The sequence below is a fragment of the Paroedura picta genome, chromosome 18 (genome assembly GCF_049243985.1).
Source record: "Paroedura picta isolate Pp20150507F chromosome 18, Ppicta_v3.0, whole genome shotgun sequence".
Taxonomy (NCBI): Eukaryota; Metazoa; Chordata; class Lepidosauria; order Squamata; family Gekkonidae; genus Paroedura; species Paroedura picta.
This window is the reverse complement of record NC_135386.1, coordinates 2609780-2636425: the sequence shown is the minus strand read 5'-3', so window position 1 is coordinate 2636425 and position 26646 is coordinate 2609780. Positions and strand designations below refer to the sequence as shown.

Genomic DNA, 26646 nt, shown 5'->3' with positions numbered 1-26646 from the left:
ACGTATTCAGTCTGTGCTTCAGGCTACCTCGCAGGGTTTTTGAGAAGGTCGCGGGAAAGAGAAGGGGGCACATGAAAATGGTATCTATAACCCAGCCTTGTGATGGTGGAGGAACCCTTGAAATATCTTTCAGGCTTCAAGGGAACCTAGAAGTGGGGCAGAAGTAAGAGGCAGAGCTGTCTGATCCATCGATCCGATCATTTGCTGTTTCCGTCGCAGAGGAAGAGACAAGGCCTGTAGAGCAACAAGGAAAGTGGGTTCCAGTGATGCCTAGTGATGTCAGGGGCCATTCGTGCTTCTGGGAAGGGCCACGTAACCCCTGGGGAGCTCTCGTGGACCCCAGGGGGTTTCCAAGAAGTAAGAAGCTCGGAGGTAGTTGGCCATTTCCTGCCTCTTCCTCCTGACCTTGAGATTCCTCGGTGGTCTCCCATCCAAATACTAACCGGGCCTGACCCTGCTTAGCTTCCAAGATCTGACAAGACTGGGCTACCTGGGGCCATCCAGGTCAGGACCAAGAGAAGAACTTAGAAAACTTAAAATGTGGGTGGGGCATTCCACAAGCGAGCGCCTCCGATTGGCCGTTAAAGATTAAATCAGCTCTGCGGATGATTATTATTATTTTTAAAAGACATGACTTTGGCAGCCACCACAGCACAAGGCTCTTCACTGTGCGGGTGAAGCAGGCTTGCGGCAGCCATTTTGTGGCTGGCTCCGCCTCCTCCGGCAGCCATTTGCACAGGCCTAGAGAAATTATGCACAGGACGCATGCATTGCATAGGATGCATCTTTTTCTGCGCAGCAGCGCCGTGCAGTTCCCAGGGCTTCAGGCATCCCCCCCACTCCCTCATTTCCCTTCTGTGCTGCACGGCCACCATCTGAAGAGCGCAAGAAGCAGAATGCGCTAGAGAGGCCCTCGCCAGTCGATCTGTGGGAAATGCAGTGCAATGCTGCCCCCAGCTGGACAACACTTGCCACTCTGCAACTAAAGCTGACTTTCTGGCACAGGACCGAGTCTTCTCTCCTGGGGTTGGGGAGCTGATCTCTGTAGTCTGGGGGTGAGCTGTAAATTCGGAGGATCTCCAAGTACCACTGGGAAGTTGTCAAAGTTTATGTTTCATTACTGGCCACTTTCAAACTTCCTGTGCCTTCCGTTTTTGGAACTGGCTGCTAATGGATGTTTTCTGCCGTTTCAGGCAGACCCGTTTCAGTAACTCAGAGTGGCCGACAATCACGTTCCCTTCCTCTCCCCACAACGGATGCCCCTGAGGAAGGTGGGGCCGAGAGAGCTTTGGGAGAACTGCTGTAGGAGAAGAGCTCTGTAGGGACTGTGACTAGCCCGAGGTCACCCAGGTGGCTGCAGGTGGAGGAGCGGGGTACCAGATTAGAAGCCGCTGCTCTTAACCACGACACCAAGCTGAAACTCTCAACTTAGAACGTTCCAAAAAAAAAAAAAAAACCAACCCTCCAAGGAAGATTGCATGGGAGGGGGGGGAGGGAGTGGCCCTGATTGAAATGACCACGGTGCTTCAGAGACAGCTCTCCAATGGAAAGGGATTTGCTGTATAAAATCCCCATCCCTGTCTCTCTTCCCTCGGAATCAGGCTGGCAACAAATAGCATCCAGTAACGCAAACACCTTTGTCGTTTAGCGCAACGGTGTGGCAGACCATCCCGGAAAGGCCCATATTGGGGTTCTGTCGATTCTGAAGCCATTCCCAGCACCAAGGGCCGAAATAATTCCTTAGTATAAATATATATATATTATAAGGGTACATCAGAAAGGCAAAGAAGGACAGAGACTCAGGCCGGGAGCGCAATCAGAGTCCTGACCCGGCAGTCCGAAGGGAATCTTCCGAGCCAAGATCCGATGACTTACGCAGGAACCCTTTCTTGGCAGAGACCCCACCCTGGCTAAGGGGACGAGCCTCTTCCAAGTGGGTAACGCATTCGGCACGAGGCCCCTGTCTCCGGCGGCTGGTGTCCCGGTGAAACAAGGCCTCCCCGGCCACGCCACGCACTCAGTCCTTGATCAGGCACACCGGAGGCGTGCCGTGGGAGTATTCAGAGTGGCGGACCCCCAGGCTGAAGCGCGGGGCCCTGGGCTTGTGTAAGGTGACCAGCTCGGCGTTGTAGTCCGGGGGCCCCGGCGTCTGCTCCTTGCTGGACACCTGGAGCCGCTGGGACAAGCTGTAGGCCGGTTGGCAGTGCAGGTAGAAATCGGGATGGGGCAAGGTGTGAGCCGCCGGGCCGGGCCCCTTGACCCGGTCGGTGGCGTAGCCCCACACGGAGGCGCTGGTAGCCATGGAGAGGCAGGGGGCGGATTCTTTGACGGGCAGCTTGGGGCCCAGGGTCTTCGGCAGGGTGTATTTGTTAGGAGCGGGGTATGGGCTGCTCTCCCAGTACTGTGTGCGTAGGCCTATAGTGTACGCCGGGGCGTTCGGCTCTTCCGGAGGGTGTATTTTCTCGACGTAGTACTCGTTTGGGGCTGGGGTCGGTATCGCACCTGCAAGTCGAGGACAGACAGAGAATGGGGATTTAGCCCTTGCTGCTCCTTCCACCCGCCCGGTAGATTCTAGCCACAGGCAGGGGTCGCCAGATCCAAATTGGGAGATTCCTGGAGATTTGGGGATGGGGCCTGGGGAGGCCAGGGACCTCTCTGTAGCACAATACTGCAGAGTCCACCTTCTGAAGCATCCCTTTTCTCCAGCAGAACTGCTACGTAAGAACGGCGGTCCACCCAGTCCAGCACCCCGTCTCACCCACTGGCCCACCAGTCCCTCTGGAGGTCTAAAGGCCAAATGTGGCCTCCAGGCTGTGGATTTTCAGAGGTTGACTGCCTCTGAATATGGAGGTTCTCCCCAGTCACCCTGGTAGATTTCCCCTCCATGAATCGATCTAATCCCCCTTTCCGGGTGTCTAATCCCGTGGCCATCACTACATCCTCTGGCAGCAGATTCCACAGTGTAATCACCCTCTGCAGGGAGAAGTCTGGGAATGAGCTGTAATTCCCGGTGATCTCCAGGTCCCACCTGGAGGCTGGCATCCCAACCGGGCAGGCATCTTCAGAAGTCACAGTTACCTCCATGCCGCAAGTCCGGCAGGTTGTCCCGCCCCTTTTCCTACCGAAAGCTGCTTGCAAATGTGTGGGTTTCTCCGCCCGCCCTCCCCGTCTAAAGAACCGCTCCCACTTTGCACCCGGCTCCCTGAGCGGCGAGGTCTTCATGCCTCATTACCGCTTCCCCCGCGGAGCCCTGCTTCCTCCCGAGGAACAGTTTGGTTCTCCTAACAATGCCGCCGGCTTCTCCTCTCTGGGTCACGGCAAACAGAAGCCGCTGGGGAAAAGGAGAGTTTTGGACAATGTATTCTCAGCAGAGAGTGCCGGTCCTCCTCGTAGGAGGTCAAGCGACGTCCTATGCATGGCCCTCGATGGTTAGAAGCAACTGTACAAGGGGCCCCGTTGGTATTTGGCCCTTGGTGAAGGGGCAACGTGGTTTTTCTCCCTTCCCTCTGACATGGCTTTCTCCACGCGATCGTAGCCAAAAGGCCGAGAACCTGGTTTCTCTGCAGATCACGGCTTTCTTGACCGGCCGTGGTCCTGTGAAGACAATGTTGCATATTTTGGCACCATAACTTGGCACCCACTGACCCCTTTCTTGAAGGCCATCAAAGCAGGCAGAGCTTGGGCCTAGTGCGTGCTTCTGGTTGGCCGTTAGAGACTCGATTGGCCGGGCAGGTTTCTTAAAATGTCGCCTTGCCAGCAACACAAAGCTCTCTACTGCGTGGCGGCCATTTTGTGGCGGGCTCTGCCTCTGGGGGCAGCCATTTTGGGTCTGTGCCCGCCACACTGTGTCAGAATTTCAAAGGCGCCTGCAGACTTGAAGAGGTTAGGGCCTCTTAGGGGGTGTCCCCTTGCTCCGAACAGGGGAATCGTTCAGTCTGACCCATAGAATCCTAGAGTTGGAAGGGACCTTCAGGGTCATCTAGTCCAAATCCCTGCACGGTGCAGGAAATTCACAACTACCTGCCCACCCACAGTGACCCCAATTCCCTGCCCAGATTACGCCCACCCCAAAAAGACCAAAATCCCTGGCTAGGGTGGCCTAGACGAAATTTGGATCAGGCTACCAGTTCAACTTGCATGGACGGGCGTCAGGTATACCCCACCGCCGCATAACCCCAGAATTGGGGTTGCCTCTGTCCATGTCCTCTCTGCGAGACCGAGGCCGTCCCGCTCTAATCTGCCCTCTCTGATTCCCACCCAGCCTCCTTTTCTAAATCGAGTACCTCTCTCGTTCAGTTAGCGCTGCTGCCATTAAAGCCCCGAATGAGATCTTAATGGGTAATTCGCCGTCTCTTAGCATTAATTCCCTTGCTCGCCTCTGAGGCATTTTACTAGATTATGGCTTTAAAGCTGCATAACCCCCCTTGTTTTCCCTGATGTTATTTCAGTGGCTTTACAGCCTGTTCGTTCCAGCGGGCGCGTCGTCAGTGGCACAGGGTCCCTTCACTTGGGGAAACTGAGGCCTTCCAGGAGGATGGGCCGAAAAGACGTTGGCTCTTCTCGGCCCTCCTTCTGAATTTAGCTCAACCTCGGCCCTTGATTTGAAGCTCAGTCCAGGTGCTAGGGCGGTCTCTAGGGTGCCATTGTGTTTGTGTATGCGTCTGGTGGTGAGATCACTCTGTGCTGGAAGGATCCAGTGAATTTTGGAGGTGATCTGAAGGACTCGGTGACATATGTGGACACACAAAACTATCTTAAGAACTTAAGAGCTGAAGAAGAGCCCTGCTGGATCAGACCAGGGGTCCATCTAGTCCAGCCTCCTGCCTCACACAGTGCCCAATGAGTTCCCTTGGAGGGCCAACAACAGGGCAGGGAGGTTGAGGTCTTCCTAAGAACCTCAGAAGAGTCCTGCTGGATCAGACCAGGGGTCCATCTAGTCCAGCCTCCTGCCTCACACAGGGGCCAGTCAGTTCCAGGGCAGACATGCTGAGATCCTGCCCTGTCGTTGGCCTAGCAATTCAAGGGTTGACTGCCTCTGGATATGGAGGTTCCCTTTAGCCACCATGGCTAGCAGCTACTCTTAGACCTCTCCTCCACGAAACGTTCGCTTCCTCTTCTAAAGCTGCGGCCATCTATTCATTTACTTATTTATGTTTGTCTTCCTTTTCCCCCCTCTCTCCAAAGACTCAGGGCGGATTCCAGCAGAAATAATATTACATATATAAAAGTCCCAATGCAAAATAGAAATGTGTAGATGTTAAATAAGGTTTTAAGAATCTTAAAAGGATAAACATTACTGCCCAAACTCTACTAATTGGGGGGGAAGGGGGGGTCATTCAAGAAACACTTTGATTTAAGTTTAGTTTGGTGGATTCTGGAAGGGAGGCCATTAAATGTCATTTCAGGCCTCAACCACAGGCCTCTCCTCTTGCAGTCCCAGCGGAGCTGTCTAAGGTCCTGAAGGGCCTTGCTCTCAATTGGCAGAGCATCAGGCCAGGGGGCCAGGGCCGAAAAGGCCCTTCTGCATGCCAAGCGGATGTGCTATTATTGAACCACCGCCCGTCCCTGTAGTACTGAACGTTGGTCCATCAAGGTCAGTAGTTCAAGGTCCTTCAAATCACCTGGTTTTTTCAGCTGGAGCTACTGGGGATTGAACTTAGAGCCTTCTGCACGCCAAACAGACGCTCTGCCCTTGAGCCACTGCCCTTCCAGATCGGGGAGACCAGCTAATTTCCAGCTTATGATCCGTGTCTTCCACCTAAAATAATCCTGACCAACACATTGTTGACAACAATCACTCCCTCCGTCTTGTACTTACTTGTGCTCTTGGACTCTTTCGCCATGCGGTACGAGACAGGTCTCCATATCCCTAAGTGGGAAACGCTCGGGTCTACGTAATAACAGGGACCGGGACTCTCCACGACAGAGATCACTTGTAAAAGAAAAGAAAAAGAGGCCCGTTGAGCGGCAGAGGGATTAGTCATGTTCTGCACCCTTCTTTCCACCATTGCCTTCCCCGTGCCCAATTGTAACGACATCTGGCGAATATCCTCCACGGGGCACGGGAGAAGAGGTATATTTAGCATAGTTAGAATACGAATGCCCTGGGATTTTTTTTCAAATCACCTCCTACTGTGCCCTGAGTTGGCAGCTTCCTGCTGCTCAGAGCCCACTTCCTCCCTGCTTGCCTCCAGAACAGGAAGTAGGAAAGCAGAACAGCAGTTAGAACACTCTCTCTGTCTCCTCTTCTACTCACAACATTTGTGCCCCCGTCATAATGACTCTATGATTCTATGATTCTATGATCATAAAACTATTTTAGCTTGGTGCTCCACTCACTTGAATAAACTCTCCCAACGCTCCATACGGAGTGTCCCTCATGGCAAAGCACAAGAGAAAAGCATTGTCTGCCAATTTTTCACGACACAGCCCATAATCGAGAAAGTACAAGCACTCCGGATGTCGAAGCGGCAAGCAAGGGGGTCGGCCCGTGGTCCGAGGATCACGAGAGTGGTTTCGGAGTTGTGCCATGCCCCTTATCAAAGCTAGCAACTTGAACGTGATTGAGACCTTCTGGAGATAAGCCCGAGGAGGAGACAGATAGGGGCTTATCTTCGAGACCCGCGTGACTGGAACCCAGCATCCAGGAAGCGTCTGAGCGCAAGAAAGAAGTCTCAGTAACAGGAAGTCGAGGCTGAGTTATCACTGGCGTCCCTTCAAGGGCAGCTGACCAAGGCAGAAGGAAACAAGTGTGTCACGGAGCGTAGGCCATTGGGCTACAAACTCAGAGATCCAGGCTCCCCCTCTCTGGAAGTCTTCAAGCAAAGGTTGGATGCACACTTTTCTTGGATGCTTTAGGATGCTAGGGCTAATCCTGCGTTGAGCAGGGGGCTGGACTAGATGGCCTGCATGGCCCCTTCCAACTCTATGATTCTAGGATTCTATGACTAGATGGCCTGTATGGCCCCTTCCAACTCTATGATTCTAGGATTCTATGACTAGATGGCCTGTATGGCCCCTTCCAACTCTATGATTCTATGATTCTAGGTTCGAATCCCCTTGTGGTGGAATGGGCTTGCTTGGTCCTACAGGCCCTATTACTCCACTCCACCAACTCCAAGTGGCATCTCAGATATTCTTGTGGCAACGAACATTACCGTGCCCTGGAGCATCTTCCAGTCAAAAGCTTCATCCATCACAGCCCCCAGCCACAACCACCATGAAAGAGAGTCCCTATCTGCACCCAGCTTTGGATTATCGCCCAGATCTGTCAGGAGCTTTAGAATCCATAAGGCACATGATCGGCCTTCAAAAGATCCCAGAGCCATCTTCAACCATCCCCTGCCCCCCCCCTCCATTCTGCCTTTATCCAATGCTCTCCTTCGTTCTCGATTCCAGCGGCCGATCGACAGCCCAGAAAACTTCAAAGAATAGTTTCCACGCTTCTCTCGTTAACGCCCCGCGTGGAATGTCGGCGGCGGCCCGTCTTCCAGAGAAGCAGGTCTTTCAAAGACGTGTCTCCTTCAAAGAAGGGATGCTGCGTGGGGCATTCCCGGTTCACGGACTTCTTTGGCAGCGGCGTTGGAATTGGTTCTGTGGGTCAGCATCGTCCGACTTGCAGTGGTTTGATGTCCCTTCAAAGGGATTCGCTGGGCATCAAGATGACTCTTGCTCCGTAGCTTTTAAGTCTCGTGTTCACTTTGAGGGGGAGCGTGTGTTTCTATGCTGATGGAGCTGGAACGTCTACGAGGCCACTGGTGCTTCTGGGAACTTGTGGTGCTGCCTATTCTTTTCTAAATGAACGCACATGAAGCTGTGCTGTGCTGAGTAAGACCCTTGGTCCATCAAGGTGAGTATTGTCTACTCTGATGGACAGCTGCTCTCCAGGGGTCCCAGATCAAGGCCTTCCCCATCCCCTCCTACCTGGTCTTTTAACTGGAGATGCCGGGGATTGAACCGGGGACCTTCTGCCTGCCAAGCAGAGGCTCTGCCCCTGAGCCAGGGTCCCAGATCAAGGCCTTCCCCATCCCTTCCTGCCTGGTCCTTTAACTGGAGATGCCGGGGATTGAACCGGGGACCTTCTGCCTGCCAAGCAGAGGCTCTGCCCCTGAGCCAGGGTCCCAGATCAAGGCCTCTCCCATCCCCTCCTGCCTGGTCCTTTAACTGGAGATGCCGGGGGATTGAACCTGGGACCTTCTGCCTGCCAAGCAGAGGCTCTGCCCCTGAGCCACAGATCACAGGTGTGGCCTTACACTGGAGGAGACAGGGTGAGGCCTGGGTGTACCTCGACTCCTGCTTTATTAACCTGCTAAGGACTGCCCATCCATGCCTGCTGTCAAAGCCAGGATACCACAAATCTCCGCTCCCAGCCCAGGAACAGCCGCATGGCCCATCCTCCCTTCTCCCCCTTACATCTTTCCGAGGATTTCACACGCATTGTGAAGGCCGGCTCAGCATACTTCGTGAAATCATGGCCTCTAATGCCGGTACAAGGCTGACGGCTGTATTTCCCAGGCCCAGGCCCTGAAAGGGAAGCAGAAGAACCACCATGAAATGAAAACAATTTGGACTGGTGTAGAGCAAGGTTCCCCAACGTGGTGCCCCTGGGCACTATGGAGTGTGCCAGCGTCCCCCTTTTCAGAAAGTGGGTGGGGCCTTTGTAAGGGAGGGCTTGTTATTGGCTGAAAATGAAGAGGCCTGAGGAGGAAGGTGTTCCGTTCAGCCCCGCCTCCTGCAGAAGCCATTTTGGTTTGGGCTCCACCTCCTCGGACAGCCATTTTGGGGTGCCGCTCACCATCCGCCCTCAAAATTCCAAATGTCGAGGACCCCCTGACTTAGGGGGAGATACACCCTGCCACAATGGGTACAGGTCCACAACGTACCTATCAATATCACGTCTGTGACATCCTGGGATATTGTCTTATTTGTGGGATCTTTTTCACCCATCCCACCAGGATCCAACTCACCTTTATATTTTGCACTGATGGATGCGTATTGCCTGCTGCTTGGAGGTGCAGTGGATGGAAGTTTTGGGAGAATGCGGCCGTACACAGGGATCTTATGGCCTTTCTGTTTGGCAGCTGCCATTTGAGTAAACCCAGCTTTGTTGCAGGAAGTTGCTGCCCTCGTGGCCACCGGAAACCCTGGAGATATATTAGATGAAACATGTTGAAGCCAAGAACCTCCCCTCCCAGAGGCAGTCAACCTCAGAACCCCAGTACCAGAAGGCAAGATTGGCCCTCCAGAGGAAGTAGTTGGCTGATGTGTGAGATGGGATGCTGGACTGGATGGATCCATGGTCTGACCCAGCAGGGCTCATCTGATGTTCTTGGCCCTCCAGAGGGACTGGTTGGCCCCTGGGTGAAAAGGATGATGAAGAACAGGGACGCCTTGGAGGGTGATCCCCAGGGCATTTCGCCCCACTCTCCTCCCGAACCTCCTTCCCCAAATCTCCAGAAGTTTCCCAATCTGGATTTGGTGACCCTACTCCCCATCCCACACCAGAGACCAGGAGGAACGTGGCAACTGGCAGGAGATTTGGAGATGGAGTCTGGGGAGGACAAGGTCTTCAGAGGGGTCCACCCTCCAAATCAGCCATGTTCTCCAGGAAAGCTACCTCTGTCCTCTGGAGATCAGCCGCCCTTCCAGAAGAGCTCCAGCCCCGACCTGGAAGCTGGCAACCCTAGGGGCTGGCTCATTTCCCCTCCTTGCCTATTCCAATGGGGCTCATTTGCCTCCCTCACCGGCCTCTTTCCTGCACAGCCGGCTCCAGGAGAAGCGGATCCAAATTTCAAGCCGGCCACCCAGATCCTCCCCAGATCCGTCCTTCGAGATGCTTTCCTTTCCTGGAATGTCCACGGCTTCCCAGCTTCCCGTTGGCTCCGGGGTTGCCAAGACAACCGGGCCCATCGGTTAGGAGAAACCAGTGTTTATTTCCCGATCGCCATGGTTGTGGAGAGAATATAATGAAAGGTCTTTCTTGCCAGGTCAGCGTCGGTTCTCTGCCTCCAAGAAGAGCAAACCGCCCGGGGATCTCTTGCTGTTCTGCTTGATCTCAGGACCACGGGGATCCGTCCCCCTGGAAAAAACAGCTGCTGCAGAAAGCAGACACTCTGGCATCCTCGTCAGGATGTTTGATGAACTGAGCAGAGTTGTGCCCGGTCATAGATGCGCGATCCGGAGTGCAGGAAATAGATCTCCCGAGAAGGATATTGCAAAAGAGGCACACCGGCATTCATTCCAGGAGATCCAGCCCAGGCTACAGCTGAAAGGAGAGAGAGAAGCATGTTTTTCCCTATCGCCGATGGCCAGCATTATGCGGGGAGAAGGAGGAGAACACTGGCTGTACAGAAGACTGCCGGAGACTACCTGGAAGGCCTTGTGGAGATTGAGGGGAGAGGGCCCCCGGCAGCTGCAGAGACAGGTGTCTCCTTGGAAGGCCATGTGGAGAGAGGGAGAGGACAAAGAGAGAAACAGGAGTGATCAGAAAACAGCAGCTTTGGAGAGTGGAGTTTGGCTCACCACATCCAATTTGGGAAATATCTGGAGTTTTGGGAGAGTGGAGCCTGAGGAGGACAAACTTTGAGGAGGGGAGGGACTTCAATGGGGTCTAATACCACCTTATAATGTGGCCATTTTAGCCAGGTGGACAGAATAGCTTGCAGACTGTCGCCTGATGATCACTTGTAATCCCAGGAGGTCTCCAGTCATCACCTGGAACTTGGTAACCCCTTAGAGGAGTCTGGGGCATCCCATGCTGACTCAATTCCCTCCCCAAGCCACACCCTTCCCAGGCTCCACCCCAAAATCACCAGCCCAGAGCAGACAAACCTGCCTCTCATCCCGGTGCCAACCAGCTCCAAAGGGCCTGGTCTCCGGCATCATTTTATTTGGGTGATTTATAGGCTGCCTCTCGAGCTCAAGAACTTCCCAAGGTGGCCAGTCCCAGGACGGCGTAATTGCCGGCGTGAAACGGCAGAGACAAAAGATCGCAACCAAATTGCTGATCCATAATTTAAAACCGGAGGAGGAATTAAAATTTAACAGGCCCTCTAAAACCGAACGTCTTTCACTGTCTCCCGAAGGTCTGTGGGATGGAGGTCGGCGGCACACGGCCCAAGGTCTGGGTCAGCTGTGGGGAAGGCCCCTGCGGTTGACCCCAGCCGGGAGCAGCTTGGAGAGCTGGCAACCTTGCCCTGCAGTCACAGCTAACCCCATAGGAGAAAAAGAGCTGCTTTTCACTTCCCGAAAGAGTCTCAGATAGCTGACAATCGCCTTCCCTTCCTCTCCCCACAACAGACACCCTGGGAGGCAGGTGCGGCTGAGAGAGCTCTGAGAGAACTGTGATGGGCCCAAGGTCACCCAGATGACTGCATGTCACCCCAAGCCCCGCTCTCCTCAGGCCTCACCCAACACTCCAGGTGTTTCCCAAACTGGAGCTGGAAACCCTATTGTGATTCCCACACCAAGCCCATACCTCCCACTACGTATCCATGCTGATTCCTGACAAACTTCTCTTAATCTCTATGGTAAAAGCCACAAAGATCGGGGTCCTAGAGAGTCCCCTGGAAGTGACATCACTTTCATCAGCTAAGGGTGCCAGTCCCCAGGTGGGACCTGGGGATCCCCTGGAATCTAGTCTAGGAATCATCTCTAGACTAAAGAGGCCAGATCCCCTTGAGAAAATGGCTGCTTAGGAAGGTGTATTCCATAGCATTAGACTCCACTGAGGAGTCTCTCCCTGGCCCAAATCCCTCCCACTCCCAGCTCCACCCCCAAAATCTCTAGGGATTTCTCTACCAGCGATGGCAACCCTCCCATCGGCAATGGAAAGTAATAACACATCCTCCATGCCACTCTAGGAATTTCCCCACTCTCTATGGTACCCATCCCCATGCCACTCTAGGAATTTCCCCACTCTCCATGGTACCAATCCCCCATGCCACTCTAGGAATTCCCCCACTCTCTATGGTACCCATCCCCATGCCACTCTAGGAATTTCCCCACTCTCTATGGTACCAATCCCCCTCAGTTACCACCCCAAAAGACTGCCAGGGCAGGGCTTGCCACCCTGTCCTTCTGCCACCCTTTTCCCGCTGGAGAAACACAAGACCAAAGCTGAGCCAACCCATCTGGGCAGGAACAGTCCAGCTGCCAAGCCAAATGTCCACTTTTAGACACTTCTCCAGGCCTCACAGTCTTTTGGCTGCCGCAAACCAACTATTTTCGGGGCCAACTATTTACGTCAGGCCAGAGTCTTCCCCTAGATGGCCATAAAAGGCACTTGGGGGTAGATACGTGACATAAATACATGCATTTTCTTTTTCCTCCTACAGCACGGGACTAGCCTGGAGAGGAGCTGTAATTCCAGGGGATCCCCAGGGCTAGCATCTCTTTCAGCAAGGTACAAGACCCTATAATCCCCCCTCCAAAGCATCCCTTTCCTCCAGGGGAACTGATCTCTGTCGTCTGGAGAGGAGCTGCCATTCTGGATGATCCCCAGGTCCCGCCTGGAGGCTGGCATCCCAAGTTTCTGACAGAGGTGCACCCCAGATAGCTGGAAGGAAGCAGAGTTTATCCAAATGGTGTAATTTTTTTTTAAAAAAACCACTATTTCTAGGCTGCTAAACCTCCCCCATGGTGCAAAAGGGGCTTCCCTAGGATGTCTGGGTGGAGGAATATCTGGAGATTGGGGGAGAGATGAGGCCTGGGGAGGGGGGGGTTGGATCCAGGAGCGGAGTACAGTTTTTTCCAGGGAGCTGGTCTCCATTTTCTTCAGGAGAACCGATCTCAGGAAATCCGTCGTAATGGCGTTAGACCTCCAGTCCCCACCTGGAGGTTGGCGACCCTAGATTTATACAGCCTCTACAGGGTGTGAGTCCTGAAGAGGGGGAGGGAGCAAAGTAAACTCAGCAACCGGTCTGCCGGGCAAAGAGGCTGGAGGCTGTCCCGCCACCCATCCACCCCCCTCCTCCCAGCATCTTTTTGCAGGGCGGTTCCCTTGGAAGGCCTCAAATGAATCGCTTTCATTCAAACAGGAAAAGGCTCCAGTTGACTCTCTCCCCCCCCCACATCGATCCAGATGTTGGGCTGGAAAGACAAACAAACCCACAGCTTCACTGAGCAAACAAAACGGCCTCAGCGGCTTCTCCTCGGGGCAGCCTGAGAACGGAGGGATGGCTCAGAAAGGAAGCACAGCCTTCCCTGGTTCAACGCTGAGTGTGCTTTGATTTCTGTTTCGCAAGACCCTGCCCCTAAATTCATTGGGGGGCAGCCCCTCTAGGGAGTGATACTAGCCCAACCTGAACTGTGCCCACCCCCCCCCATCCAGCTGGTGTAGGGGTGCCAGCCTTCAGGCGGGGCCTGGGGACCCCCTGGAATGACAGCTCCTCTCCAGACTGTAGGGATCAGCTCCCCTGGAGAAAAGGGATAATTGGGTGGGGGGACTCCATGGCCTTATCCTCCCCAAGCTGCGTCTCCAAATTTCCAGGAGTTTCCCAACCTGGATCTGGCTAACGTAGGATGGTGCAGGCCAGCCTTTGAGCACCTGTACAATAAATGACGAATAAACTCTATAGCACGGGTGGCCAAACTGTAGCTCTCCAGATGTCCATGGACTTCAATTACCATGAGCCCCTGCCAGCACGGTGTGAGGTTGGTGTGAGGTTTAAACCCAGGAGGTGAGAACAAGGCTCCCGGGAGGAAGAGGCAGATAAAAACGAGGCAGGCCGACAGCCGGAAGGACAGAGGGATAGATTCTGCGGAAGGGATGACCGTCCCTGGAACGGCTCCAAGTCTGAACCTGACATGCAGCAATCGATTGGCTCCAGTTCTGGAGAGAACCGCCAGGATCCATTTGGTCTCGTAAACGGTTGCAGAGGCAGCCTTCCTCTTGATGGATAGAGACCGCTTTGTTACAACACGAGATTAATCAGGGGCTTGGGGGAATCATGTGATGGAAGGGTGCTGAATCTCTGCGCTCTAAAGGAGACGAATTTCATTTTACGTGGGAGGAGGAAGAGGGGGATATGCAGGCGGAGGCTGATCGTGCAAACCGTCTCAGTCGTAAGAACAACAGAGAAGCCATGTTGGATCAGGCCAATGGACCATCCCGTCCAACACACAGTGGCCCAAACCGAGGGGCCATCAGGAGGTCCACCGGCAGGGCCAGAACTCCGGAAGCCCCTCCCACTGTGGCCCCCCAAGCACCAAGAAGATTCCTCTGGCAGCAATTCTCTGGACAGACATTTTTAAAAATTGGAGGTGTTGGGGATTGAACCTGGGACCGGCTGCATGCAAAACAGAGGCTCTACCACAGAATAAGGAGGAGGAGGAGGAGGAGGAGGAGGAGGAGGAGGAGGAGGAGGAGGAGGAGGAGGAGGAGGAGGAGAAGGAGAAGGAGAAGGAGAAGGAGAAGGAGAAGGAGAAGGAGAAGGAGAAGGAGAAGGAGAAGGAGAAGGAGAAGAAGAGCTTGTATCCCACTTTTGTCTAACTGAAGGAATCTTAAAGCAGCTGGCAGTCTCCTTCCCTCCCTCCTCCCATGACAGGCACCTTGTGAGACAGGTGGGTCTGAGAGTTCTAGGAGAACTGGGACTGGCCCAAGCAGGCTTCACACGGAGGAGGAACGGGGAATCAACCCTGGTTCTGCAGATTACAATCTGCCACTCCTAACCGTGCTGGCTCTCGGGAGAACGTGCATCCCGACAGCCTCGAAAGATGTATCCCCTGCCAGTTAGGTGGCTATCATGAAGCGGGGGCATTCATCCGCGTGAGTCTGAGCAGCCGTCCTCTGGAGTTTGTCCATCCGAGGATTCAGCCATGCATCACCACGAGACTCCTTTGAAAACTGACCCTTCAAAGGGTTGGGGCAGGGGGGCCTCCCAGCCGCTGGATCCTGTCATTTTGCTTGACTCCCCAGAGGCGCTTCCAGCTGTTTCTCTCATAAAAGGAGAGAGAGAGAGAGAGCTGCTGGTCACAGCAGAAGGAACTTGCTAGGCATGACTAAGGAGTGACTCAGCGAGGTCCAGCCGTGTGTTGCTCGCTGCTGAATTGGTCGGTAGCTGCAATCTGTCTCTGCCTGGAATGCTGGAGCAGGTCGGCAGCCGCTCGTGGCCGGCAGAATTTAATAATCAACAGTTTTTTGGGAAGGCTGTTCGGTCAGATCAGGCCTTTGCAATCCACCTTGCAGCTGCCACCGGCTGCTTAAAGACTATGTAAGAGAAACAACTCTGTAAACAGAGAGGAGAGAGATAGTCCTAACGGCTTAACCGACCGTTGCTCTTCGTTCATTCCGTCTGGGCCAATCGGGATGCGGAAGGAGATTGCTCGAAAAAGTCCCTCATCTAAATCTGCTAATGGTACCTCTGTATGATATGCTTCATATTCTGTTGAACCATGCACGCTACAGATCTCACAAGAACTGCTCCTGTTGCTCAGAAGCTTTTGACCATAAGGGAGCTTGTCCAGGGGCTCTTGCATGGCTAGTTCTTAATTGCTGGATGTTACGAGGCAGGGAGGGAGGAGGAGGAGGAGGACAGGCTGCTTGCAGGGCAGCCCTGCGTCAAACGCTATGCCCAATTCCGGCCTGATAGGAGCTGACACAGGGGACTCGGAGAATTCTAATAACAAAGAGGCTTGATAAGGAAAGTTAATTAAGGAGGGGATTAACACGGTCCGTCCTCTGTGCCGTGGTCCGCTTTGTTCGCGCCGTCCGATTAACAACTGTGAGCCAGCGCTTGAAAAGTCAGCAGGTGCCCCGGGCTAATGAAGATGTATTTTTAACTCCCTCAAAGACTATCAGAGCCGGCATCTGACTTCGCTCTGTCCCTGCAGTTCCGGCCTTTCGGTTCTCCTGCAGAGCCCTTGACGAAAATCAAGATTGTCAGGGGTGCCAATTGAGCCCTTTGGGCTGCAGGTCTCCAGCGCGGCACCCAGGGGTCCCTGTGAATTGTTTCTTTCCTGGTCGCTGTGAATTGTTTTTAAAAAGTGGGTGAGGTTAGTGGGGCTTTTGACCGGAAACCATGTCAGATCAGGCCAATAGTCCATCCAGTCCAACAATCTGTACCATGTAGGAGCCCACCAGAAGTCTGCCAGAGGGGCTACTGTTATGCCCTGAGCTCCAAGAGTACAAAAGCATGAGGAGAATATCCTACTCTTCCTGCTGTTTTTCTTCCTGTGTCCTGATTGGCTCCCCTGGAGACTTCCTGCTCCTTAGAGTACACTTCCTCCCTGCTCACCTCCAGAACAGAGAGAACAACAGTTAGACAGTTAGACTGTAAGGATTCTCTCTCTCCTCTTTCTATACAAAGTAGCTTTAGACTCCTCGTGTCCACTCCCCAATCCAAGTCCAGCCCTCTCCCAGGTCTACCTCTAAATCTCCAGGTATCTCCCAAACCAGATCTGGCAGCCAGGTGCTCAACTCTCTTGCAGATTTAAGCCCTCTCAATAACACCCCATTAGCTCTATCACTGCCCTGGTTGGTCAGTAGCCTTTCAATGGATTGGCCTTATATTCTTGAGCCAATGGTTCAAATATTAATTTCTGGATGCCTGCTCTTTATCAAAAGAAACCCCACCCCAACAAAACAAAAAATCAAAGAATGGCAAATTGAGAAACAAGACAGAACCCTCACGGGTCGAGCCGTAAATAAATCCACCCGAAAAGCCGGAACGAGACTATTTTGCAAAATTGAATCCGTCCAAATCAGCAAGCCGGGATGAAAATATGCCCCACCGTCCTAATGGAATGAGGTAATGAATTTACTGAGCCACTGGGACGCGGTCATAAAAGTCTACGAGAACCAGGCGTGTGCCAGATTTATCTGAATGTCTTTGTTAACGATCTGGAAGCCAGGAACACATTAATTAAATTTGCCATCGCTGCTAAACTGAGAGGCGTTGCAAACGGCAAAGGAGGAGTTGGAGGGTTCCGTTCTGGCAGGAAGCAAAACAAGCAAGGTTGGACTTCCAGAAGATGCCAGGTAAACAGAGGTCGGCAAAAGGCAGGTTCCACCGAGAATCTGGTTCACGGGATTAATAGGAAAGGTTCTGCTGCCCAAGCTGATGTTTGCCGTGGCTTGCCTCTGAAGATGCCAGCCACAGTTCCTGATGAAACATCAGGGACTAAAATGACCAGGCCTTGGCCCCACAGCCCCCGAAAAACACAACAACCCGTTGGCTCTGACCATGAAAGCCTTCCATAATTCCTTGGGTTCCATTTCTGGTGTCTCCAGTTAGAAGAATCAGCTGGCAGGAAATGTAGAAGACTTCTGCCTGAGGCCAGGAGAGCTGCTACCGGCCAGAGAAGTCAACACAGAACTTGATAGGCTCATGGTCTGACAAAGCAGAAGGCAGCTAGAAGACGTGGTTCAGGGGCAGAACTTCTGCTTGGCAGGCAGAAGGTCCCCAGCATCTCCAGTTAAAAGGACCAGGCAGGAGGGGATGGGAAGGACCTCTAACCTCAAAGAGCCATTGATGGTCTGAGTAGATAATAGTGACCCCGGTAGACCAAGCATGTGTTCAATATAGCAGTGTTTTGAGTTGTTTTACCTTTGCACTGTACTCTTCCCTAGAGAGAGGAATGAATGAATGAATGAATGAATGAATGAATGAATGAATGAATGAATGAATGAATGAATGAATGAATGAATGAATGAATGAATGAATGGAGGGAGGGAGGGAGGGAGGGAGGGAGGGAGGGAGGGAGGGAGGGAGGGAGGGAGGGAGGAGAACAGGACTCAGGGAAGGAAGGAAGGAAGGAAGGAAGGAAGGAAGGAAGGAAGGAAGGAAGAAGAAGAAAGAAAGAAAGAAAGAAAGAAAGAAAGAAAGAAAGAAAGAAAGAAAGAAAGAAAGAAAGAAAGAAAGAAAGAAAGAAAGAAAGAAAGAAAGAAAGAGAGGTTGGGGAAGGAAGGAAGGAAGAAAGTATACAGTGAAGCTAGCGCCTCAGAGACCTGGCCAGGGCCCAAAACAGTTATGACAGGGCGGGCGGGGGAAGAGAAGGAGCGGGACTGTGCAACGTATTTCAAAAGAGGAGAAGGATGGGGTGGAAGGGGGGGCCTTGCCCTTTAAGAAGGCTTGTAATCTGAGAGAGGCTTGTTTTAACCCGGCCCGGTTTGTGACTGGTGGGGAAAGCCGGCCCGCCCCTCCCTGGGCAGCAAAGTTTTATTAAATATAGTAGTAGCCGAACCCTCAATTGGAAACAGATCGCCTCTGTCTGCAGCTCCCGCCTCCCTTGCTGGCTTCGGCCTCGGTGCCCGGGGAATGATCAGAGCCGCTGGCCCACACTAGGCAACGCCATGGGGTCCAGGTCTCGGTTCAGCCCGTCGGCTCTCCGGCTACTCTTGTGGAGTCTTCTGGGCGTCCTGCCGTCCCACGCCAACCCAGAGTCCGGGGGTAAGTCTTCTCCCTTCTCTTTACCTCTGGAAGCTTTTCCCCATTTCTTTCGTGCGGAGGAAGGGAGAGGGAAACATCTGGAGATCTTTGCCAAGGAGAAGCATGGGCCGGGCGTGGACGGGCGTGGGAAGGACGGCGTGGGCTTCTGTGGAGAGAACGGAGAGGTTTCCGCTCAGCCGGTTGTCCAGAGTGAGGGGAAGAAAGGGGCTTCGGGAGATGTGAAGAGGCTGCGTCTCGGTGGGATGCAGAAGGTCCCCGGTTCAACCCCCAGCATCTCCAGCTAAAAGGACCAGGTTAGCACGTGAATAGGAAAGACCTTTATCTGCCTGCCGGCTTCCTGTGGCCATGGGTTAAGAAAGCTCATGCGTTGACAGATGTCAGTCAAAGCTTCTGAGATGCTGGAGGGCAGGTGAGACCCAGCCTGGAGCCATGCTTGGGGGACTCGGACGGAGGCACGGATTGGTAGAAAACACAAGTAGCTTACAAGTATTGCTTCTTTGGAAGGTCTGCTCTGGATGGGCTGGGTCCTGATGCAGATGTCTTTTTCTTGGTCCATAGAAATAGGCACTGTGTCAAGCAACCTTACGGGGCAGTTCCACGGGTGGGATGCAGCGTGGCCATGCCGAGCAGAATTGTCCCAGTGCAATTCTAGCTTTTGATGAATGTTGGAGGCGTCTGTGCTAGACTTTCACCTAAAAATGTCCTCCCCTGGCAAGCATCCATTGGGTCACCACTGCACACCCAGGTGGCTTTCCGAGGTGGCTCCATAGCAGACACCTGTGGGTGACAGTGGGGGCTGTCTCAGGACCACGTTCCCAAACCTCACAACCATATAGAAGAAACCAAAAGGTGGAGCAGATACCTGCTAATGATTTTGGCTCCTGGCAAGGCATCGTTGTCTTGCTGACCTGCTAAATGTTGGCGCAAGTAGCTCAGTGTGCCTGGACAGTGGGGGGCGCTACATCACTCCAAGTGGGCAGAAGTCTTTTCTCCTTGAATGGGATGCCTCTTTTTGGTGAGAGGGAATGCCTCTTCAAATAGTGCTCCTTATCCAGAGCCGGCTTGGTGTCATGATTAAGAGTGGCGGCCTCCAATCTGGAGAACCAGGCTTGATTCCTCCTCCACCTGCAGTCAACTGGGTGACCTTGGGCCAGTCACAGCTCTCTCAGAGCTCTCTCCACCTCACCAACCTTACAGAGTCTCTGTTGTGGGGAGATAAATTCAAGAGGCTTGTTGTGTTGGTCAGAAGCAGCGGGACAAAGTTTGACTCCGGGGGCCCCTTGCAGACCAAGCATTCAAGATATATAAGCTCTCAGGTGTAAGCTAGCTAACTCTTCCATTTTGAAGCTACCCGCCTCTCTTCTCCTCTCCACTTCTTGGGAGATTTGCAGTCTGCAAACCTCTTCTGTATTCACCAGATGTCCCAGTTTGCAGTTCTATGTGACTCTCGGACAGTCATAAGGAACTGGAGGAATGCCACAAGTCTGCCCGTCGCATTGCATGCGGGGTCGCAGCCCCTGGCTCTGATTGGCTGAGCTGCCACGGCGTCACGGAATGCTCAGCGGCTCAGGGAACAAAGCCGTCTGCAGTCCAGCATCTCTGCGAGGAGGGGAAGCTGCCAGGTTGGCTGGGGATGAGAAAGTCACACCTGGGTTTTGCAGCGGGCTGGTGAAAGTCCAAGACTGGGGAAGAATTCGGGGAGGGGGAGGGGGGCTTTCAGGGGCGCAGAAAAAGAAATGAGCTCTGGGAGGACGGGCAGAGGGAAGGGGGCGGAGGGCTTGAGGAAAGGGGCGGAAGAGAGGGGAAACGGGGGGGTGGGAGAGGCTCTTGACAGCAGTGGGGGGTGATGCTATGGAGCAGGACGGAGGCCGCCAGGAATGCCAGAGGTGTGTGGATGCAATGGCAAAGGACACCGTTGTGACGTCTGCAGTCTAGACCATGGCATGGGTGCCCTGCCCATTGTGGTTTCGGGTGTGACTGCCACATTGAGACCCGGCATTGCTAAGGGAGCCACAGGGAGTGGGAGGGACGGTGTCTCATTCTCCAATTTCAGCCCTGCGGTCACAGCTCAGGTTCTTTATTCCAACGTCCACCTTGAGAGGCAGGTGAGGCCGAGAGAGCTCTGAGAGAACTGTGACTGGCCCAAGGCCCTGCAGCAGGCCTCCTGCGTCCCAAGGCGGCCTGTTCGCCGGTATCCAAATTTGATGCACCTTCCTTTCCTCTCCCTACAACCCCCGCCTTGAGAGGCAGGTTGAGGCGGAGGGAGCTCTGAGAGAACTGTGACTGGAAGAGAGGGGCATCAAGCCCAGTTCTCCAAATTAGAAAAGGCAGAGCGTCTGGTACTGAGTTTTCTTCTCCCCATCCTCCGACCGTACATCAGGCGTTCTCAGCTTGATAAACGGGCAAAGAGTTCGGGAAGCATAATGAATCTGATTCGGCTGCTGATTCCTCTTTTAACAAATGGGTAATTGGTAATTCAATTGCTTCTCCCGGCCTGCCCGCCGACATCCAAGTTTGGTGCGCATTGTCTTCCACGGGGAAAGTGATTTGTGGGATATTGGGAGCGAAGGCCGTCTGGATGAGGAGTTAATATTTGACCCGACGGATTAAATACGTTAACACTTTGGTAAATGGGCTAATTTGCATGGCGGTTCTGTGGAGGGAAGAACTGGTAACTCGGCATAAGACTCCTTTTGCGTGCATGCGTGATTGGCGTGCATTAACAGGATTAATTTAATTAGGGTTTTCCTAGCACTGGCTAATTGTCGGAAGGGACAGAAATATTTCTTTCGGTTGCTGCGCCGTGACATTTCAAAGAACGGGACATGTGGCGCAGAAGTGGATTCGAAGGCTTTTGTTTGCTGTCCGTTTAATGAGCCCAATTAGCGGGGATTTCGTTTTTTTCGGCCCTGTCAGTGAAAAGGATGCTGAGTTGATAGGACCAGTGCGGTCGGGGAGCCGAAATCAGCTCGGTTGAAAAACTACGCCCCTCGCGCGATGTTTACGGCTGGGAGAACGTTATTAGACTTTCATCAGCTGTCATGTTCACAAAATATTTATTTATTGAATTTATACTCCGCTTTTCTCCTCAACATGCATCCAAAGTGGCTTACAAATATTCTTCCTCTCCTCTGTTTTATCTTCACAATTCCCAAGATCTGGATTCGAATCTAGATTTTCTCAGGGTGGGGGTCATTCCCTGCAGCCTGGAGATCAGCTGGCATTCCAGGAGATCTCCTGTCCCCAGCTGGAGGCTGATGACCCTACATGGCCTCCCATATTGCTGATCGGATCACGGTACCCGTTACGGAAGAGACAAGGGAGGAGTTTGCGTCTCCCCAGGCGACAGCAACGTGCCAAATGTGTCGGAAGAATGCTCTGGAAGCACGGGGCCTGCGTCTGACAGGGGCTTCTGTTATTCAAAGCGGAGAGTCGAGACTCCTGTTTAGGTTAGCCGGAGACATCGTGTGCTTGGGAGCTGGGCAGGCTGCCCATGACAGAACAGAATTGGGCGCTGAGCGTTTTGGGGCGGGGAGGCTTGTAAACCTTTCCTCCCAGAACTAGGCATCATTTGCAAGCCTGTATTTAAAAGGAAGAAACACACAAATTCCTTTCCGGCTCCGAGCAAGGCCGCATACCCAGCAAAGAAGAAGAAGAGGAAGAAGAGCTGGTTTTTTATACCCCACTTTCACAACCCAAGGGAGTCCCCAAAGCAGCTAACGAACCCCTTTCCCTTCCCCTCCCCACAACAGACCCCCTGTGAAGTGGGTGGGGCTGAGAGAGCTCTGAGAGAACTGCTCTGCAAGAACAGCTCTGAGAGAACTAGCCCAAGTTCACCCAGCTGAGAATAGGGAATCAAACCTGGTTCTCCAGATTAGAGGCCACTGCTCTTTAATTGCTACACCGCGCTGGCTCTCCCTTTGCTCCTTGCCAGGCAGGAGGGGATGGGAAAGGCTCAGGGGCCCTGGCTCAGGGGAAGAGTCTCTGCTTGGCAGGCCGAAGGTCCCAGGTTCAATCCCCGGCATCTCCCATTAAAGACATCAAATTATAGGTGATGGGAAAGACCATTGCTCGAGACCCTGACTTAGTAGCAGAGCCTATAAGGTCTGGCGTCATCTCCAGTTGTCACCTCTGTGACTTAACAGTGCTTTCACGCATGCTAAATAATGCATGCAGCGTCAATCTACTTTAGACTAGAAGCAGCTCTCCAAGGTCTCTGGCAGAGGTCTTTCCCATCCCCCACTGCTGGTCTCTTCAACTGGAGATGCCGGGGATTGAACCTGGGACCTCCTGGCTCTGCCAGTGAGCCCCAGCTGCTCCCCTGTGACCCACAACCTAGCAACCGCCCACTTTTGCAGGCCAAAATATTTCTTCACTTGCAGCTCGAGGCTCACAAAAAGCTTCGGTCAAGCTGAGAATGTCCTTCCTGGATCCAAAAGACAGGACAGTTCTGGCCCCCAAAACGGGCCGCCCAGCCAGTTGCATCTCCTCCTGCTCCTTGGAAGACTCCGAGTGATTTACGGCGCCTCTCTTCCCCTCCCTCCCTGCCCACCCGCCCCCTCAGCGCGCCATATGTTTCCAAGCCAGAGTTCTGTAGCATCCAAAAAAGAAAAAGCGTCCAGCTGATGGGAAACAGGGAGGGAACCAAACTGGGTGAGAGGCGCGGGGATCAGAGGAGATCACGATATCGTGGGAATCTAGCCGGAATAGATTTACCTCTTGCTATATTTAGTAGCGGCCAGAGAACGCATCCTAATGTTTTCTCTGGAGCAGGGCCGAAAAGGGGATGGGTCCTAGGATAAGAACCTGACCGTTACGCACAAGTTCACAACAAACTTTGAGTCCAGGGCTTTTTTAAGACCAACAATGCTGTAGGCACAGCAGAAGCTTCCATGTGAATGCGCACTGCCTCGGAGACTTCACGCCTCTGAAAACATGTGCCTGCACATGACATGCCACAAATAAAACTCGGTGGGTCTTTAAAAGTGCGCATAGACATGAATTCGGTTCTGCAGCTTCAGACCAAAACAGCAACCCAGCTGAATCTCTCTCAAGAAGCGTACCTGTACGTGAAAGCTAGTGCCAACTCAGCAGATTTCTGGTCCGCTTAAGAAAACGCAGCTTGATAAATAAAATTATGGGTTAACTTCCGCAATCGCCAAATTTGCTCGGGAATGCTTGGAAGGAGTCTGGCGGAAATACGGCCAAAGTTTACGGTGGCTCTGCGGTGATCCAATCTTAAATTTTAAATTTGAGTTGTGATTTACGATTCTTGGAACTTTCCTGTTTTGTGTTGTTTGGTACGTTTCAGTTTGTTTTATCTGCGTTTATTCTGTGTCCCGTAATAAATCCATTTGGAAAATTTAGACCCAGAATGATACTTGGATGGTCTTCAAGGTGACCCTGGACTCAGAGTTTGCTCTGTGCATGCTCATGACAGCTTCTACCCAGAATGAAACTTGGGTGGTCTTAAAAGGGGCCCCCGGACTCAAACTTGATCCTGTTGCTTCAGACCAGCGGGGCCACCCACCTGAATCTATCCACAAATTTACAAGTTCAGAATGGTGGACCCACCAGGACTAAATAGGGACACCGGATTGTTATCTCACAATGGATGCTAATTTTTCTGACCCCGGGAATTTCCTTTCTGTTGTCATCAAACAGATGGCAACGTGCGCAATGATTCGGAATCTGTTATTGGCAACCCCACCACAGCCTGAATCTTTCCACAAATTCACAAGTTCAGAATGGTAGACCCACCAGGACTAAATAGGGACACCGGATTGTTATCTCACAATGGATGCTAATTTTCTGACCCCCAGGGATTTCCATTCTGCTGTCATCAAACAGGCTGGTGCTCATACTTACTGATTCAGTTCTGATTGGTTGAGGCTGGTGCTCTCACTTCCTGACTCAGTGCTGATTGTCTGAGGCTGGTGTTCTCACTTCCTGACTCAGTTCTAATTGGCTGAGGCTGGTGCTTTAACTTCCTGACTCAGCTCTGATTGGGTGAGGCTGGTGCTCTCACTCCTGCCTCAGTTCTCATTGGCTGATACTCATTGGCTCTCACTTCCTCAGTGCTCATTGGCTGAGGCTGATGCTCTCACTCCTGCCTCAGTTCTCATTGGCTGATACTCATTGGGTCTCACTTCCTGACTCAGTGCTCATTGGCTGAGGCTGGTGCTCTCACTTCCTGACTCAGTTCTGATTGGCTGATACTCATTGGCTCTCACTTCCTGACTCAGTGCTCATTGGCTGATACTCATTGGCTCTCTCATTGGCTGAGGCTGGTGCTTTAACTTCCTGACTCAGCTCTGATTGGGTGAGGCTGGTGCTCTCACATCCTGACTCAGTTCTCATTGGCTGATACTCATTGGCTCTCACTTCCTGACTCAGTGCTCATTGGCTGAGGCTGGTGCTCTCACTTCCTGACTCAGTTCTGATTGGCTGAGGGTTAGGAGACTTCAAAGGAGCAGGGAGACTCCAAAGGAACCAATCAGGGCAGAGGAGGAGATACCAGAAAGTTCCAATTCTAACTATGCTAAATAAACATCTCCTGCAGTGCCCCCTGCAGGACATTCTTGATATGTTTCTGAATCATGCACAATACAGATTTTCCATATTTCATCCGAAAGGTCTCCGGAAGCATTTGAAGCTCCAGCCAAGCCCCAGACCCCATATGGATGTTCCTCTTGCACCCGAGTAATCCAATTACCATTTCCCCTCTGGCAAACAGCATGGCTCTCCCATCAAGGGATGCCATGTGAGGCCCCCATTTGCAGAAGACATTCTCTGTCGTCTCAACGCCAGCCAGATCAAGACCTCGAAGGGGGAGGGCCAAGGTTTTGGGACTCTGTGCATCATCCGTCCCCTTCTGGTTGAGTTTTTTTGGAATCTTCTGAAACCTGAGCAACCTCCCAAAAGGATGTAACCAGAACTGTCTCCGGAGGCAGATGTGGTTTCTTTGTAGCATTCTTAGCTTTCACTCACGGTCATTTGTGGTCCAAGCTATTTATACCCTCCATTCATAGCTGTGGCCATTCAATGGACATAATTTTTCACAGTGGAGGTTTTGCTGTGGAGCTTGGAAAGACTCTGGTCCCTAACTGTGACCACAAACCAAACTGTACTATGCCTGGTCTAGAGCCTTCTCTGGAACTTGGGTCCTTCGAAAAATCCTGAGATAGGCAGAGGGCGGCCAGTGGTTTGGGTCCCACATCAAGGTAATTCCCATCCCCTCCTGCGTGGTCCTTTGAACTGGAGATGCTGGGGATTGAACCTGCGACCTTCTGCATGCATTAATAAGATGAAGCACTTCTTTGAACTGGAGATGCTGGGGATTGAACCTGGGACCTTCTGCCTGCCAAGCAGAGGCTCTGCCCCTGAGCCAGGGTCCCAGATCAAGGCCTTCCCCATCCCCTCCTGCCTGGTCCTTTAACTGGAGATGCCGGGGATTGAACCTGGGACCTTCTGCCTGCCAAGCAGAGGCTCTGCCCCTGAGCCAGGGTCCCAGATCAAGGCCTCTCCCATCCCCTCCTGCCTGGTCCTTTAACTGGAGATGCCGGGGATTGAACCTGGGACCTTCTGCCTGCCAAGCAGAGGCTCTGCCCCTGAGCCAGGTTCCCAGATCAAGGCCTTTCCTATCCCCTCCTGCCTGGTCCTTTAACTGGAGATGCCGGGGATTGAACCTGGGCCCTTCTGCATGCATTAATAAGATGATGAACTTCTTTACAGGAGATCTGGGGTTCGTGGTTAGCAAGCCTTATAAAAAGGCCATATTCCTTCCCACCAACCAGCCAAAGGTGAGAAGCTGACACACAGATGGGCTTTCTGCCTTTGGTAGGTGGGGAGACCCTTAGGGATTCTCTCCGCCTCGTCTTCCCCTGCTTTTCCAAGAGAAAGAACACTTGCCCTGGCTCCAGCACGGCGGCCGTCAGGGGGTTTATATATCCTGTCCCACACAATCCTCGGGATCAGCGTGTCGTTTCCTCTGGGAACCGGGATGGGGGCGGCTGGACAGAAGACAATTTTGGGCCGAGGCGAAGACGAGTGGGAAAGAAATTCCCGCGGTTTTGGGAAGACTAGTTCCCTCCCGGAGAGGAGAGTCACTCCCAGGGTGTGTTTTCTCTGTCTTGTTCACGGATGAGGGGAAAGGAAGGCGTGGAAGAAGAGAGAGGAGGAGTCCTGCCCTTGAGAACGTGGCTAGCCCTCCCATCAAACTGCAGCAGCGAGGAGAGAAACGTGGGAAAGAGAAGGA

General features: G+C 52.9%; 2 protein-coding genes across 2 annotated transcripts in view; one reads left to right on the top strand and one right to left on the bottom strand.

The window, feature by feature from the left end:
- Nucleotides 1-1742: 1742 nt before the first annotated feature.
- CIMAP1C (ciliary microtubule associated protein 1C) lies at nt 1743-9924 on the bottom strand. The gene is made up of 5 exons (XM_077317573.1): nt 9744-9924; nt 8967-9143; nt 8413-8523; nt 5819-5932; nt 1743-2502 (listed from the first exon to the last, which is right to left on the bottom strand). The coding sequence occupies exons 1-5, from the start codon at nt 9907-9909 to the stop codon at nt 2018-2020; spliced, it is 1053 nt and encodes a 350-aa protein (XP_077173688.1). The 5' UTR covers nt 9910-9924; the 3' UTR covers nt 1743-2017.
- Nucleotides 9925-18092: 8168 nt separating this feature from the next.
- The window catches only part of CSPG4 (chondroitin sulfate proteoglycan 4), a 51076-nt gene continuing 42522 nt past the window's right edge, over nt 18093-26646 (top strand). The window contains exon 1 of the mRNA XM_077317574.1: nt 18093-18389. Coding sequence (XP_077173689.1) covers nt 18293-18389 — 97 coding nt within the window. The 5' untranslated portion in view covers nt 18093-18292. The remainder of the gene's footprint in view (nt 18390-26646) is intronic.